At 45.8% G+C, this 14923-nt stretch overlaps 1 protein-coding gene across 1 annotated transcript in view; it reads right to left on the bottom strand.

Annotated features, from left to right (window-relative positions):
- The window catches only part of NID2 (nidogen 2), a 49927-nt gene extending 35489 nt beyond the window's left edge, over window positions 1-14438 (bottom strand). Inside the window, exon 1 of the mRNA XM_075331128.1 lies at window positions 14167-14438. Within this exon, the coding sequence (XP_075187243.1) occupies window positions 14167-14364 (198 nt within the window). The 5' untranslated portion in view covers window positions 14365-14438. The remainder of the gene's footprint in view (window positions 1-14166) is intronic.
- Window positions 14439-14923: the final 485 nt, after the last annotated feature.

The following is a 14923-nucleotide window of genomic DNA, read 5'->3' as shown; positions in this document are numbered from 1 at the left end:
CATGTGCTGTATACAGTAATACTATGGCACGCTCCACACTATACACATGTGCTGCATACAGTAATACTATGGCACGCTCCACACTATACACATGTGCTGTATACAGTAATACTATGGCACGCTCCACACTATACACATGTGCTGTATACAGTAATACTATGGCACGCTCCACACTATACACATGTGCTGTATACAGTAATACTATGGCACGCTGCACACCATACACATGTGCTGTATACAGTAATACTATGGCACGCTCCACACTATACACATGTGCTGCATACAGTAATACTATGGCACGCTCCACGCTATACAGATGTGCTGCATACAGTAATACTATGGCACGCTCCACACTATACACATGTGCTGCATACAGTAATACTATGGCACGCTGCACACTATACACATGTGCTGTATACAGTAATACTATGGCACGCTCCACGCTATACAGATGTGCTGTATACAGTAATACTATGGCACGCTGCACACTATACACATGTGCTGTATACAGTAATACTATGGCACGCTCCACACTATACACATGTGCTGCATACAGTAATACTATGGCACGCTGCACACTATACACATGTGCTGTATACAGTAATACTATGGCACGCTCCACACTATACACATGTGCTGTATACAGTAATACTATGGCACGCTCCACGCTATACAGATGTGCTGCATACAGTAATACTATGGCACGCTCCACACTATCCACACTATACACATGTGCTGCATACAGTAATACTATGGCACGCTGCACACTATACACATGTGCTGCATACAGTAATACTATGGCACGCTGCACACTATACACATGTGCTGCATACAGTAATACTATGGCACGCTCCACACTATACACATGTGCTGTATACAGTAATACTATGGCACGCTCCACACTATACACATGTGCTGCATACAGTAATACTATGGCACGCTGCACACCATACACATGTGCTGCATACAGTAATACTATGGCACGCTCCACACTATACACATGTGCTGCATACAGTAATACTATGGCACGCTCCACACTATACACATGTGCTGCATACAGTAATACTATGGCACGCTCCACACTATACACATGTGCTGTATACAGTAATATTATGGCACGCTGCACACTATACACATGTGCTGTATACAGTAATACTATGGCACGCTGCACACTATACACATGTGCTGTATACAGTAATACTATGGCACGCTCCACACTATACACATGTGCTGCATACAGTAATACTATGGCACGCTGCACACTATACACATGTGCTGTATACAGTAATACTATGGCACGCTCCACACTATACACATGTGCTGTATACAGTAATACTATGGCACGCTCCACACTATACACATGTGCTGCATACAGTAATACTATGGCACGCTCCACACTATACACATGTGCTGTATACAGTAATACTATGGCACGCTGCACACTATACACATGTGCTGTATACAGTAATACTATGGCACGCTGCACACTATACACATGTGCTGTATACAGTAATACTATGGCACGCTCCACACTATACACATGTGCTGCATACAGTAATACTATGGCACGCTCCACACTATACACATGTGCTGTATACAGTAATACTATGGCACGCTCCACACTATACACATGTGCTGTATACAGTAATACTATGGCACGCTGCACACCATACACATGTGCTGTATACAGTAATACTATGGCACGCTCCACACTATACACATGTGCTGCATACAGTAATACTATGGCACGCTCCACGCTATACAGATGTGCTGCATACAGTAATACTATGGCACGCTCCACACTATACACATGTGCTGCATACAGTAATACTATGGCACGCTGCACACTATACACATGTGCTGTATACAGTAATACTATGGCACGCTCCACGCTATACAGATGTGCTGTATACAGTAATACTATGGCACGCTGCACACTATACACATGTGCTGTATACAGTAATACTATGGCACGCTCCACACTATACACATGTGCTGCATACAGTAATACTATGGCACGCTGCACACTATACACATGTGCTGTATACAGTAATACTATGGCACGCTCCACACTATACACATGTGCTGTATACAGTAATACTATGGCACGCTCCACGCTATACAGATGTGCTGCATACAGTAATACTATGGCACGCTCCACACTATACACATGTGCTGCATACAGTAATACTATGGCACGCTGCACACTATACACATGTGCTGCATACAGTAATACTATGGCACGCTGCACACTATACACATGTGCTGCATACAGTAATACTATGGCACGCTCCACACTATACACATGTGCTGTATACAGTAATACTATGGCACGCTCCACACTATACACATGTGCTGCATACAGTAATACTATGGCACGCTGCACACCATACACATGTGCTGCATACAGTAATACTATGGCACGCTCCACACTATACACATGTGCTGCATACAGTAATACTATGGCACGCTCCACACTATACACATGTGCTGCATACAGTAATACTATGGCACGCTCCACACTATACACATGTGCTGTATACAGTAATATTATGGCACGCTGCACACTATACACATGTGCTGTATACAGTAATACTATGGCACGCTGCACACTATACACATGTGCTGTATACAGTAATACTATGGCACGCTCCACACTATACACATGTGCTGCATACAGTAATACTATGGCACGCTGCACACTATACACATGTGCTGTATACAGTAATACTATGGCACGCTTCACACTATACACATGTGCTGTATACAGTAATACTATGGCACGCTCCACACTATACACATGTGCTGCATACAGTAATACTATGGCACGCTCCACACTATACACATGTGCTGTATACAGTAATACTATGGCACGCTGCACACTATACACATGTGCTGTATACAGTAATACTATGGCACGCTGCACACTATACACATGTGCTGTATACAGTAATACTATGGCACGCTCCACACTATACACATGTGCTGCATACAGTAATACTATGGCACGCTCCACACTATACACATGTGCTGCATACAGTAATACTATGGCACGCTGCACACTATACACATGTGCTGCATACAGGAATACTATGGCACGCTCCACACTATACACATGTGCTGTATACAGTAATACTATGGCACGCTGCACACTATACACATGTGCTGTATACAGTAATACTATGGCACGCTCCACACTATACACATGTGCTGCATACAGTAATACTATGGCACGCTGCACACTATACACATGTGCTGTATACAGTAATACTATGGCACGCTGCACACTATACACATGTGCTGTATACAGTAATACTATGGCACGCTCCACACTATACACATGTGCTGCATACAGTAATACTATGGCACGCTCCACACTATACACATGTGCTGCATACAGTAATACTATGGCACGCTGCACACTATACACATGTGCTGCATACAGTACATATGCACTGTCTGCCCCTGAATTCTGCACATCCATACACTGTCTACCATTGCACTCTGCACATCCATACACTGTCTACCATTGCACTCTGCACATCCATACACTGTCTACCATTGCACTCTGCACATCCATACACTGTCTACCATTGCACTCTGCACATCCATACACTGTCTGCCTCTGCACTCTGCACATCCATACACTGTCTGCCCCTGCACTCTGCACATCCATACACTGTCTGCCCCTGCACTCTGCACATCCATACACTGTCTACCATTGCACTCTGCACATCCATACACTGTCTGCCCCTGCACTCTGCACATCCATACACTGTCTACCATTGCACTCTGCACATCCATACACTGTCTACCATTGCACTCTGCACATCCATACACTGTCTGCCCCTGCACTCTGCACATCCATACACTGTCTGCCCCTGCACTCTGCACATCCATACACTGTCTGCCCTCGCACTCTGCACATCCATACACTGTCTGCCCTCGCACTCTGCACATCCATACACTGTCTGCCCTCGCACTCTGCACATCCATACACTGTCTGCCCTCGCACTCTGCACATCCATACACTGTCTGCCCTCGCACTCTGCACATCCATACACTGTCTGCCCTCGCACTCTGCACATCCATACACTGTCTGCCCTCGCACTCTGCACATCCATACACTGTCTGCCCTCGCACTCTGCACATCCATACACTGTCTGCCCTCGCACTCTGCACATCCATACCCTGTCTGCCCCTGCACACTGCCCATCCATATGCACTGTCTGCCCCTGCACAGGTTGTCAGCATGTCCTCTCAGTTCTATACAATCAGACTGTGTACATTTCTATTATATAAACATTTATATTACAATAAACATCAGACTGTAGCAACCTCCACAGAGTCCTGTACAGTGCGCACCCACAGAGTCCTGTACAGTGCGCACCCACAGAGTCCTGTACAGTGCGCACCCACAGAGTCCTGTACAGTGCGCACCCACAGAGTCCTGTACAGTGCGCACCCACAGAGTCCTGCGCACCCACAGAGCTGGGTCCTTCATATACGACTACAGTGACCGATCCACACCAATGCTCATCTGTACACAGTAGGGCTATGTTCACACAGTGCATTTTTTCTAACCACAAAATGCAGCGTTTTTAGCCCCAAAAAATGCACAACAAAAGCGCCCGTGGCACAAACACATCAGTAACACTTGCGTTTTTGCCGCGTTTTTACCACATTTTGCAAAATGCATTTTTTAAGTCAAATCTATTGACTGGAAGCCTCAAAAACGCTGGAAAAACGCAAAAATAATTCACCTGCTGCATCTTCAGAAACAGCCAAAAGAATGCACAGTGTGGACAGCGACATAGAAACTTTGCTGGGGGAAGGAAATGCTGCATGTCAGGGCATCTTTGTGACCTCAAAACTATAGACCCCCATACAGTGCTGTATACAGTATTACATGGCTCTATAGACCCCCATACAGTGCTGTATACAGTATTACATGGCTCTATAGACCCCCATACAGTGCTGTATACAGTATTACATGGCTCTATAGACCCCCATACAGTGCTGTATACAGTATTACATGTCTGTAGACCCCCATACAGTGCTGTATACAGTATTACATGGCTCCATAGACCCCCATACAGTGCTGTATACAGTATTACATGGCTCCATAGACCCCCATACAGTGCTGTATACAGTATTACATGTCTGTAGACCCCCATACAGTGCTGTATACAGTATTACATGGCTCTATAGACCCCCATACAGTGCTGTATACAGTATTACATGGCTCCATAGACCCCCATACAGTGCTGTATACAGTATTACATGGCTCCATAGACCCCCATACAGTGCTGTATACAGAATTACATGGCTCTATAGACCCCCATACAGTGCTGTATACAGTATTACATGGCTCTATAGACCCCCATACAGTGCTGTATACAGTATTACATGGCTCCATAGACCCCCATACAGTGCTGTATACAGTATTACATGGCTCTATAGACCCCCATACAGTGCTGTATACAGTATTACATGGCTCCATAGACCCCCATACAGTGCTGTATACAGTATTACATGGCTCTATAGACCCCCATACAGTGCTGTATACAGTATTACATGTCTGTAGACCCCCATACAGTGCTGTATACAGTATTACATGGCTCCATAGACCCCCATACAGTGCTGTATACAGTATTACATGGCTCCATAGACCCCCATACAGTGCTGTATACAGTATTACATGTCTGTAGACCCCCATACAGTGCTGTATACAGTATTACATGGCTCTATAGACCCCCATACAGTGCTGTATACAGTATTACATGGCTCCATAGACCCCCATACAGTGCTGTATACAGTATTACATGGCTCCATAGACCCCCATACAGTGCTGTATACAGAATTACATGGCTCTATAGACCCCCATACAGTGCTGTATACAGTATTACATGGCTCTATAGACCCCCATACAGTGCTGTATACAGTATTACATGGCTCCATAGACCCCCATACAGTGCTGTATACAGTATTACATGGCTCTATAGACCCCCATACAGTGCTGTATACAGTATTACATGGCTCCATAGACCCCCATACATTGCTGTATACAGTATTACATGGCTCTATAGACCCCCATACAGTGCTGCATACAGTATTACATGGCTCCATAGACCCCCATACAGTGCTATATACAGTATTACATGGCTCCATAGACCCCCCCATACAGTGCTGTATACAGTATTACATGGCTCTATAGCCCCCCATACAGGGCTGTATACAGTATTACATGGCTCCATAGACCCCCATACAGTGCTGTATACAGTATTACATGGCTCTATAGACCCCCATACAGTGCTGTATACAGTGTTACATGGCTCTATAGACCCCCATACAGTGCTGTATACAGTATTACATGGCTCTATAGACCCCCATACAGTGCTGTATACAGTATTACATGGCTCCATAGACCCCCATACAGTGCTGTATACAGTATTACATGGCTCTATAGACCCCCATACAGTGCTGTATACAGTATTACATGGCTCTATAGACCCCCATACAGTGCTGTATACAGTATTACATGGCTCTATAGACCCCCATACAGTGCTGTATACAGTATTACATGGCTCTATAGACCCCCATACAGTGCTGTATACAGTATTACATGGCTCCATAGACCCCCATACAGTGCTGTATACAGTATTACATGGCTCCATAGACCCCCATACAGTGCTGTATACAGTATTACATGGCTCTATAGACCCCCATACAGTGCTGTATACAGTATTACATGGCTCCATAGACCCCCATACAGTGCTGTATACAGTATTACATGGCTCTATAGACCCCCATACAGTGCTGTATACAGTATTACATGGCTCCATAGACCCCCATACAGTGCTGTATACAGTATTACATGGCTCTATAGACCCCCATACAGTGCTGTATACAGTATTACATGGCTCTATAGACCCCCATACAGTGCTGTATACAGTATTACATGGCTCCATAGACCCCCATACAGTGCTGTATACAGTATTACATGGCTCTATAGACCCCCATACAGTGCTGTATACAGTATTACATGGCTCCATAGACCCCCATACAGTGCTGTATACAGTATTACATGGCTCCATAGAACCCCATACAGTGCTGTATACAGTATTACATGGCTCCATAGAACCCCATACAGTGCTGTATACAGTATTACATGGCTCCATAGACCCCCATACAGTGCTGTATACAGTATTACATGGCTCCATAGACCCCCATACAGTGCTGTATACAGTATTACATGGCTCTATAGACCCCCATACAGTGCTGTATACAGTATTACATGGCTCCATAGACCCCCATACAGTGCTGTATACAGTATTACATGGCTCCATAGACCCCCATACAGTGCTGTATACAGTATTACATGGCTCTATAGACCCCCATACAGTGCTGTATACAGTATTACATGGCTCCATAGACCCCCATACAGTGCTGTATACAGTATTACATGGCTCCATAGACCCCCATACAGTGCTGTATACAGTATTACATGGCTCCATAGACCCCCGTACAGTGCTGTATACAGTATTACATGGCTCCATAGACCCCCATACAGTGCGGTATACAGTATTACATGGCTCCATAGACCCCCATACAGTGCTGTATACAGTATTACATGGCTCCATAGACCCCCCCATACAGTGCTATATACAGTATTACATGGCTCTATAGACCCCCATACAGTGCTGTATACAGTATTACATGGCTCCATAGACCCCCCCATACAGTGCTGTATACAGTATTACATTGCTACATAGACCCCCATACAGTGCTGTATACAGTATTACATGGCTCCATAGACCCCCCCATACAGTGCTGTATACAGTATTACATGGCTCCATAGACCCCCATACAGTGCTGTATACAGTATTACATGGCTCTATAGACCCCCCATACACTGCTGTATACAGTATTACATGGCTCTATAGACCCCCCATACAGTGCTGTATACAGTATTACATGGCTCCATAGACCCCCCCATACAGTGCTGTATACAGTATTACATGGCTCCATAGACCCCCCATACAGTGCTGTATACAGTATTACATGGCTCCATAGACCCCCATACAGTGCTGTATACAGTATTACATGGCTCCATAGACCCCCATACAGTGCTGTATACAGTATTACATGGCTCTATAGACCCCCATACAGTGCTGTATACAGTATTACATGCCTCCATAGACCCCCATACAGTGCTGTATACAGTATTACATGGCTCTATAGACCCCCATACAGTGCTGTATACAGTATTACATGGCTCTATAGACCCCCATACAGTGCTGTATACAGTATTACATGGCTCCATAGACCCCCATACAGTGCTGTATACAGTATTACATAGCTCTATAGACCCCCATACATTGCTGTATACAGTATTACATGGCTCCATAGACCCCCATACAGTGCTGTATACAGTATTACATGGCTCCATAGACCCCCATACAGTGCTGTATACAGTATTACATGGCTCCATAGACCCCCATACAGTGCTGTATACAGTATTACATGGCTCTATAGACCCCCATACAGTGCTATATACAGTATTACATGGCTCTATAGACCCCCATACAGTGCTGTATACAGTATTACATGGCTCTATAGACCCCCATACAGTGCTGTATACAGTATTACATGGCTCCATAGACCCCCATACAGTGCTGTATACAGTATTACATGGCTCCATAGACCCCCATACAGTGCTGTATACAGTATTACATGGCTCTATAGACCCCCATACAGTGCTGTATACAGTATTACATGGCTCCATAGACCCCCATACAGTGCTGTATACAGTATGACATGGCTCCATAGACCCCCATACAGTGCTATATACAGTATTACATGGCTCCATAGACCCCCCCATACAGTGCCGTATACAGTATTACATGGCTCTATAGCCCCCCATACAGTGCTGTATACAGTATTACATGGCTCCATAGACCCCCATACAGTGCTGTATACAGTATTACATGGCTCCATAGACCCCCATACAGTGCTGTATACAGTATTACATGGCTCCATAGACCCCCATACAGTGCTGTATACAGTATTACATGGCTGTAGACCCCCATACAGTGCTGTATACAGTATTACATGGCTCCATAGACGCCCATACAGTGCTGTATACAGTATTACATGGCTCCATAGACCCCCATACAGTGCTGTATACAGTATTACATGGCTCCATAGACCCCCATACAGTGCTGTATACAGTATTACATGGCTCTATAGACCCCCATACAGTGCTGTATACAGTATTACATGGCTCCATAGACCCCCATACAGTGCTGTATACAGTATTACATGGCTTCATAGACCCCCATACAGTGCTGTATACAGTATTACATGGCTCCATAGACCCCCATACAGTGCTGTATACAGTATTACATGGCTCCATAGACCCCCATACAGTGCTGTATACAGTATTACATGGCTCCATAGACCCCCATACAGTGCTGTATACAGTATTACATGGCTCCATAGACCCCCATACAGTGCTGTATACAGTATTACATGGCTCTATAGACCCCCATACAGTGCTGTATACAGTATTACATGGCTCCATAGACCCCCATACAGTGCGGTATACAGTATTACATGGCTCCATAGACCCCCATACAGTGCTGTATACAGTATTACATGGCTCCATAGACCCCCCCATACAGTGCTGTATACAGTATTACATGGCTCCATAGACCCCCATACAGTGCTGTATACAGTATTACATGGCTCCATAGACCCCCCCATACAGTGCTGTATACAGTATTACATGGCTACCTAGACCCCCATACAGTGCTGTATACAGTATTACATGGCTCTATAGACCCCCATACAGTGCTGTATACAGTATTACATGGCTCCATAGACCCCCATACAGTGCTGTATACAGTATTACATGGCTCCATAGACCCCCATACAGTGCTGTATACAGTATTACATGGCTCCATAGACCCCCATACAGTGCTGTATACAGTATTACATGGCTCCATAGACCCCCATACAGTGCTGTATACAGTATTACATGGCTCCATAGACCCCCATACAGTGCTGTATACAGTATTACATGGCTCCATAGACCCCCATACAGTGCTGTATACAGTATTACATGGCTCCATAGACCCCCATACAGTGCTGTATACAGTATTACATGGCTCCATAGACCCCCATACAGTGCTGTATACAGTATTACATGGCTCCATAGACTCCCATACAGTGCTGTATACAGTATTACATGGCTCCATAGACCCCCATACAGTGCTGTATACAGTATTACATGGCTCCATAGACCCCCATACAGTGCTGTATACAGTATTACATGGCTCCATAGACCCCCATACAGTGCTGTATACAGTATTACATGGCTCCATATACCCCCATACAGTGCTGTATACAGTATTACATGGCTCCTTAGACCCCCATACAGTGCTTTATACAGTATTACATGGCTCCATAGACCCCCATACAGTGCTGTATACAGTATTACATGGCTCCATAGACCCCCCCCATACAGTGCTGTATACAGTATTACATTGCTACATAGACCCCCATACAGTGCTGTATACAGTATTACATGGCTCTATAGACCCCCATACAGTGCTGTATACAGTATTACATGGCTCTATAGACCCCCATACAGTGCTGTATACAGTATTACATGGCTCTATAGACCCCCATACAGTGCTGTATACAGTATTACATGGCTCCATAGACCCCCATACAGTGCTGTATACAGTATTACATGGCTCCATAGACCCCCATACAGTGCTGTATACAGTATTACATGGCTCCATAGACCCCCATACAGTGCTGTATACAGTATTACATGGCTCTATAGACCCCCATACAGTGCTGTATACAGTATTACATGGCTCCATACAGTGGCCCCATACAGTGCTGTATACAGTATTACATGGCTCTATAGACCCCCATACAGTGCTGTATACAGTATTACATGGCTCCATAGACCCCCATACAGTGCTGTATACAGTATTACATGGCTCCATAGACCCCCATACAGTGCTGTATACAGTATTACATGGCTCCATAGACCCCCATACAGTGCTGTATACAGTATTACATGGCTCCATAGACCCCCATACAGTGCGGTATACAGTATTACCTGGCTCTATAGACCCCCATAAATTGCTGTATACAGTATTACATGGCTCCATAGACCCCCATAGTGCTGTATACAGTATTACATGGCTCCATAGACCCCCATACAGTGCTGTATACAGTATTACATGGCTCCATAGACCCCCATACAGTGCTGTATACAGTATTACATGGCTCCATAGACCCCCATACAGTGCTGTATACAGTATTACATGGCTCCATAGACCCCCATACAGTGCTGTATACAGTATTACATGGCTCTATAGACCCCCATACAGTGCTGTATACAGTATTACATGGCTCTATAGACCCCCATACAGTGCTGTATACAGTATTACATGGCTCCATAGACACCCATACAGTGCTGTATACAGTATTACATGGCTCCATAGACCCCCATACAGTGCTGTATACAGTATTACATGGCTCCATAGACCCCCATACAGTGCTGTATACAGTATTACATGGCTCTATAGACCCCCATACAGTGCTGTATACAGTATTACATGGCTCTATAGACCCCCATACAGTGCTGTATACAGTATTACATGTCTGTAGACCCCCATGCAGTGCTGTATACAGTATTACATGTCTGTAGACCCCCATGCAGTGCTGTATACAGTATTACATGGCTCCATAGACCCCCATACAGTGCTGTATACAGTATTACATGGCTCCATAGACCCCCATACAGTGCTGTATACAGTATTACATGGCTCCATAGACCCCCATACAGTGCTGTATACAGTATTACATGGCTCTATAGACCCCCATACAGTGCTGTATACAGTATTACATGTCTGTAGACCCCCATACAGTGCTGTATACAGTATTACATGGCTCCATAGACCCCCATACAGTGCTGTATACAGTATTACATGGCTCTATAGACCCCCATACAGTGCTGTATACAGTATTACATGGCTCCATAGACCCCCATACAGTGCTGTATACAGTATTACATGGCTCCATAGACCCCCATACAGTGCTGTATACAGTATTACATGGCTCCATAGACCCCCATACAGTGCTGTATACAGTATTACATGGCTCCATAGACCCCCATACAGTGCTGTATACAGTATTACATGGCTCTATAGACCCCCATACAGTGCTGTATACAGTACTACATGGCTCCATAGACCCCCATACAGTGCTGTATACAGTATTACATGGCTCCATAGACCCCCATACAGTGCTGTATACAGTATTACATGGCTCTATAGACCCCCATACAGTGTTGTATACAGTATTACATGGCTCCATAGACCCCCATACAGTGCTGTATACAGTATTACATGGCTCTATAGACCCCCATACAGTGCTGCATACAGTATTACATGGCTCCATAGACCCCCCCCCATACAGTGCTGTATACAGTATTACATGGCTCTATAGACCCCCATACAGTGCTGTATACAGTATTACATGGCTCCATAGACCCCCATACAGTGCTGTATACAGTATTACATGGCTCCATAGACCCCCATACCGTGCTGTATACAGTATTACATGGCTCCATAGACCCCCATACAGTGCTGTATACAGTATTACATGGCTCTATAGACCCCCAAACAGTGCTGTATACAGTATTACATGGCTCCATAGACCCCCATACAGTGCTGTATACAGTATTACATGGCTCCATAGACCCCCATACAGTGCTGTATACAGTATTACATGGCTCTATAGACCCCCATACAGTGCTGTATACAGTATTACATGGCTCCATAGACCCCCATACAGTGCTGTATACAGTACTACATGGCTCCATAGACCCCCATACAGTGCTGTATACAGTATTACATGGCTCCATAGACCCCCATACAGTGCTGTATACAGTATTACATGGCTCTATAGACCCCCATACAGTGCTGTATACAGTATTACATGGCTCCATAGACCCCCCTACAGTGCTGTATACAGTATTACATGGCTCTATAGACCCCCATACAGTGCTGTATACAGTATTACATGGCTCTATAGACCCCCATACAGTGCTGTATACAGTATTACATGGCTCCATAGACCCCCATACAGTGCTGTATACAGTGTTACATGGCTCTATAGACCCCCATACAGTGCTGTATACAGTATTACATGGCTCCATAGACCCCCATACAGTGCTGTATACAGTGTTACATGGCTCTATAGACCCCCATACAGTGCTGTATACAGTATTACATGGCTCCATAGACCCCCATACAGTGCTGTATACAGTATTACATGGCTCCATAGACCCCCATACAGTGCTGTATACAGTATTACATGGCTCCATAGACCCCCATACAGTGCTGTATACAGTATTACATGGCTCCATAGACCCCCATACAGTGCTGTATACAGTACTACATGGCTCCATAGACCCCCATACAGTGCTGTATACAGTATTACATGGCTCCATAGACCCCCATACAGTGCTGTATACAGTATTACATGGCTCTATAGACCCCCATACAGTGCTGTATACAGTATTACATGGCTCCATAGACCCCCATACAGTGCTGTATACAGTATTACATGGCTCCATAGACCCCCATACAGTGCTGTATACAGTATTACATGGCTCCATAGACCCCTCCATACAGTGCTGTATACAGTATTACATGGCTCTATAGACCCCCATACAGTGCTGTATACAGTATTACATGGCTCCATAGACCCCCATACAGTGCTGTATACAGTATTACATGGCTCTATAGACCCCCATACAGTGCTGTATACAGTATTACATGGCTCCATAGACCCCCATACAGTGCTGTATACAGTATTACATGGCTCTATAGACCCCCATACAGTGCTGTATACAGTATTACATGGCTCCATAGACCCCCATACAGTGCTGTATACAGTATTACATGGCTCCATAGACCCCCATACAGTGCTGTATACAGTATTACATGGCTCCATAGACCCCCATACAGTGCTGTATACAGTATTACATGGCTCTATAGACCCCCATACAGTGCTGTATACAGTATTACATGGCTGTAGACCCCCATACAGTGCTGTACCCTCTTTTGCACTCACATAAAGCTCTTTCAGCTCAGCCTCATAGAAGAGAATGGGCTGCGGCAGCTGCAGCACCTCGGACGTCTCGTCGTCCCCCTCCGGCAGCAGCAGATCCCCCCGGTGCCCCCCATAGGGGAAGAGCTCCTGCTGGGAAATAGCAGCGGTGATCGCCAGCAGGCAGTGCCAGTGCAGCAGAGGGAGCGTCCGGGCCCGCATGGTGATCGGCGGCAGCGGAGGACAGGAGGCAGCACCGCGCCCCACCACTGACTGCAGGAATTCTGACCCGGGACCCTCCGAGGGTGGGAGGGAGGAGGGGCGGGGAGAGGGGGCTGAGGGTCCGGAGAACAGCTGGCTGCTCAACCCTGCCCACCCTCAATGGCAGAGGGGGTGGGGGACGCTCCGGCAGGATGGGGGCCATACAGCCAATCATTCATGGCTGCAAAGTATGGGAACTGATGGAGAAACTCGGGACAGAGGCAGCTCTGCTGTATGTGCATCCGCAGCTGCTGCAGAACCTCACAGCAGAGCAGCCAGCATCCTATACACAGCCACAGCTGCTGCAGAACCTCACAGCAGCCAGCATCCTATACACAGCCCCAGCTGCTGCAGAACCTCCCAGCAGAGCAGCCAGCATCCTATACAAAGCCCCAGCTGCTGCAGAACCTCACAGCAGAGCAGCCAGCATCCTATACAAAGCCCCAGCTGCTGCAGAACCTCACAGCAGCCAGCATCCTATACACAGCCCCAGCTGCTGCAGAACCTCCCAGCAGAGCAG

Source organism: Anomaloglossus baeobatrachus, chromosome 12 (assembly GCF_048569485.1).
Source record: "Anomaloglossus baeobatrachus isolate aAnoBae1 chromosome 12, aAnoBae1.hap1, whole genome shotgun sequence".
Taxonomy (NCBI): Eukaryota; Metazoa; Chordata; class Amphibia; order Anura; family Aromobatidae; genus Anomaloglossus; species Anomaloglossus baeobatrachus.
The sequence above is the reverse complement of the archived record's forward strand: the minus strand, read 5'-3'. Positions and strand labels throughout refer to the sequence as shown.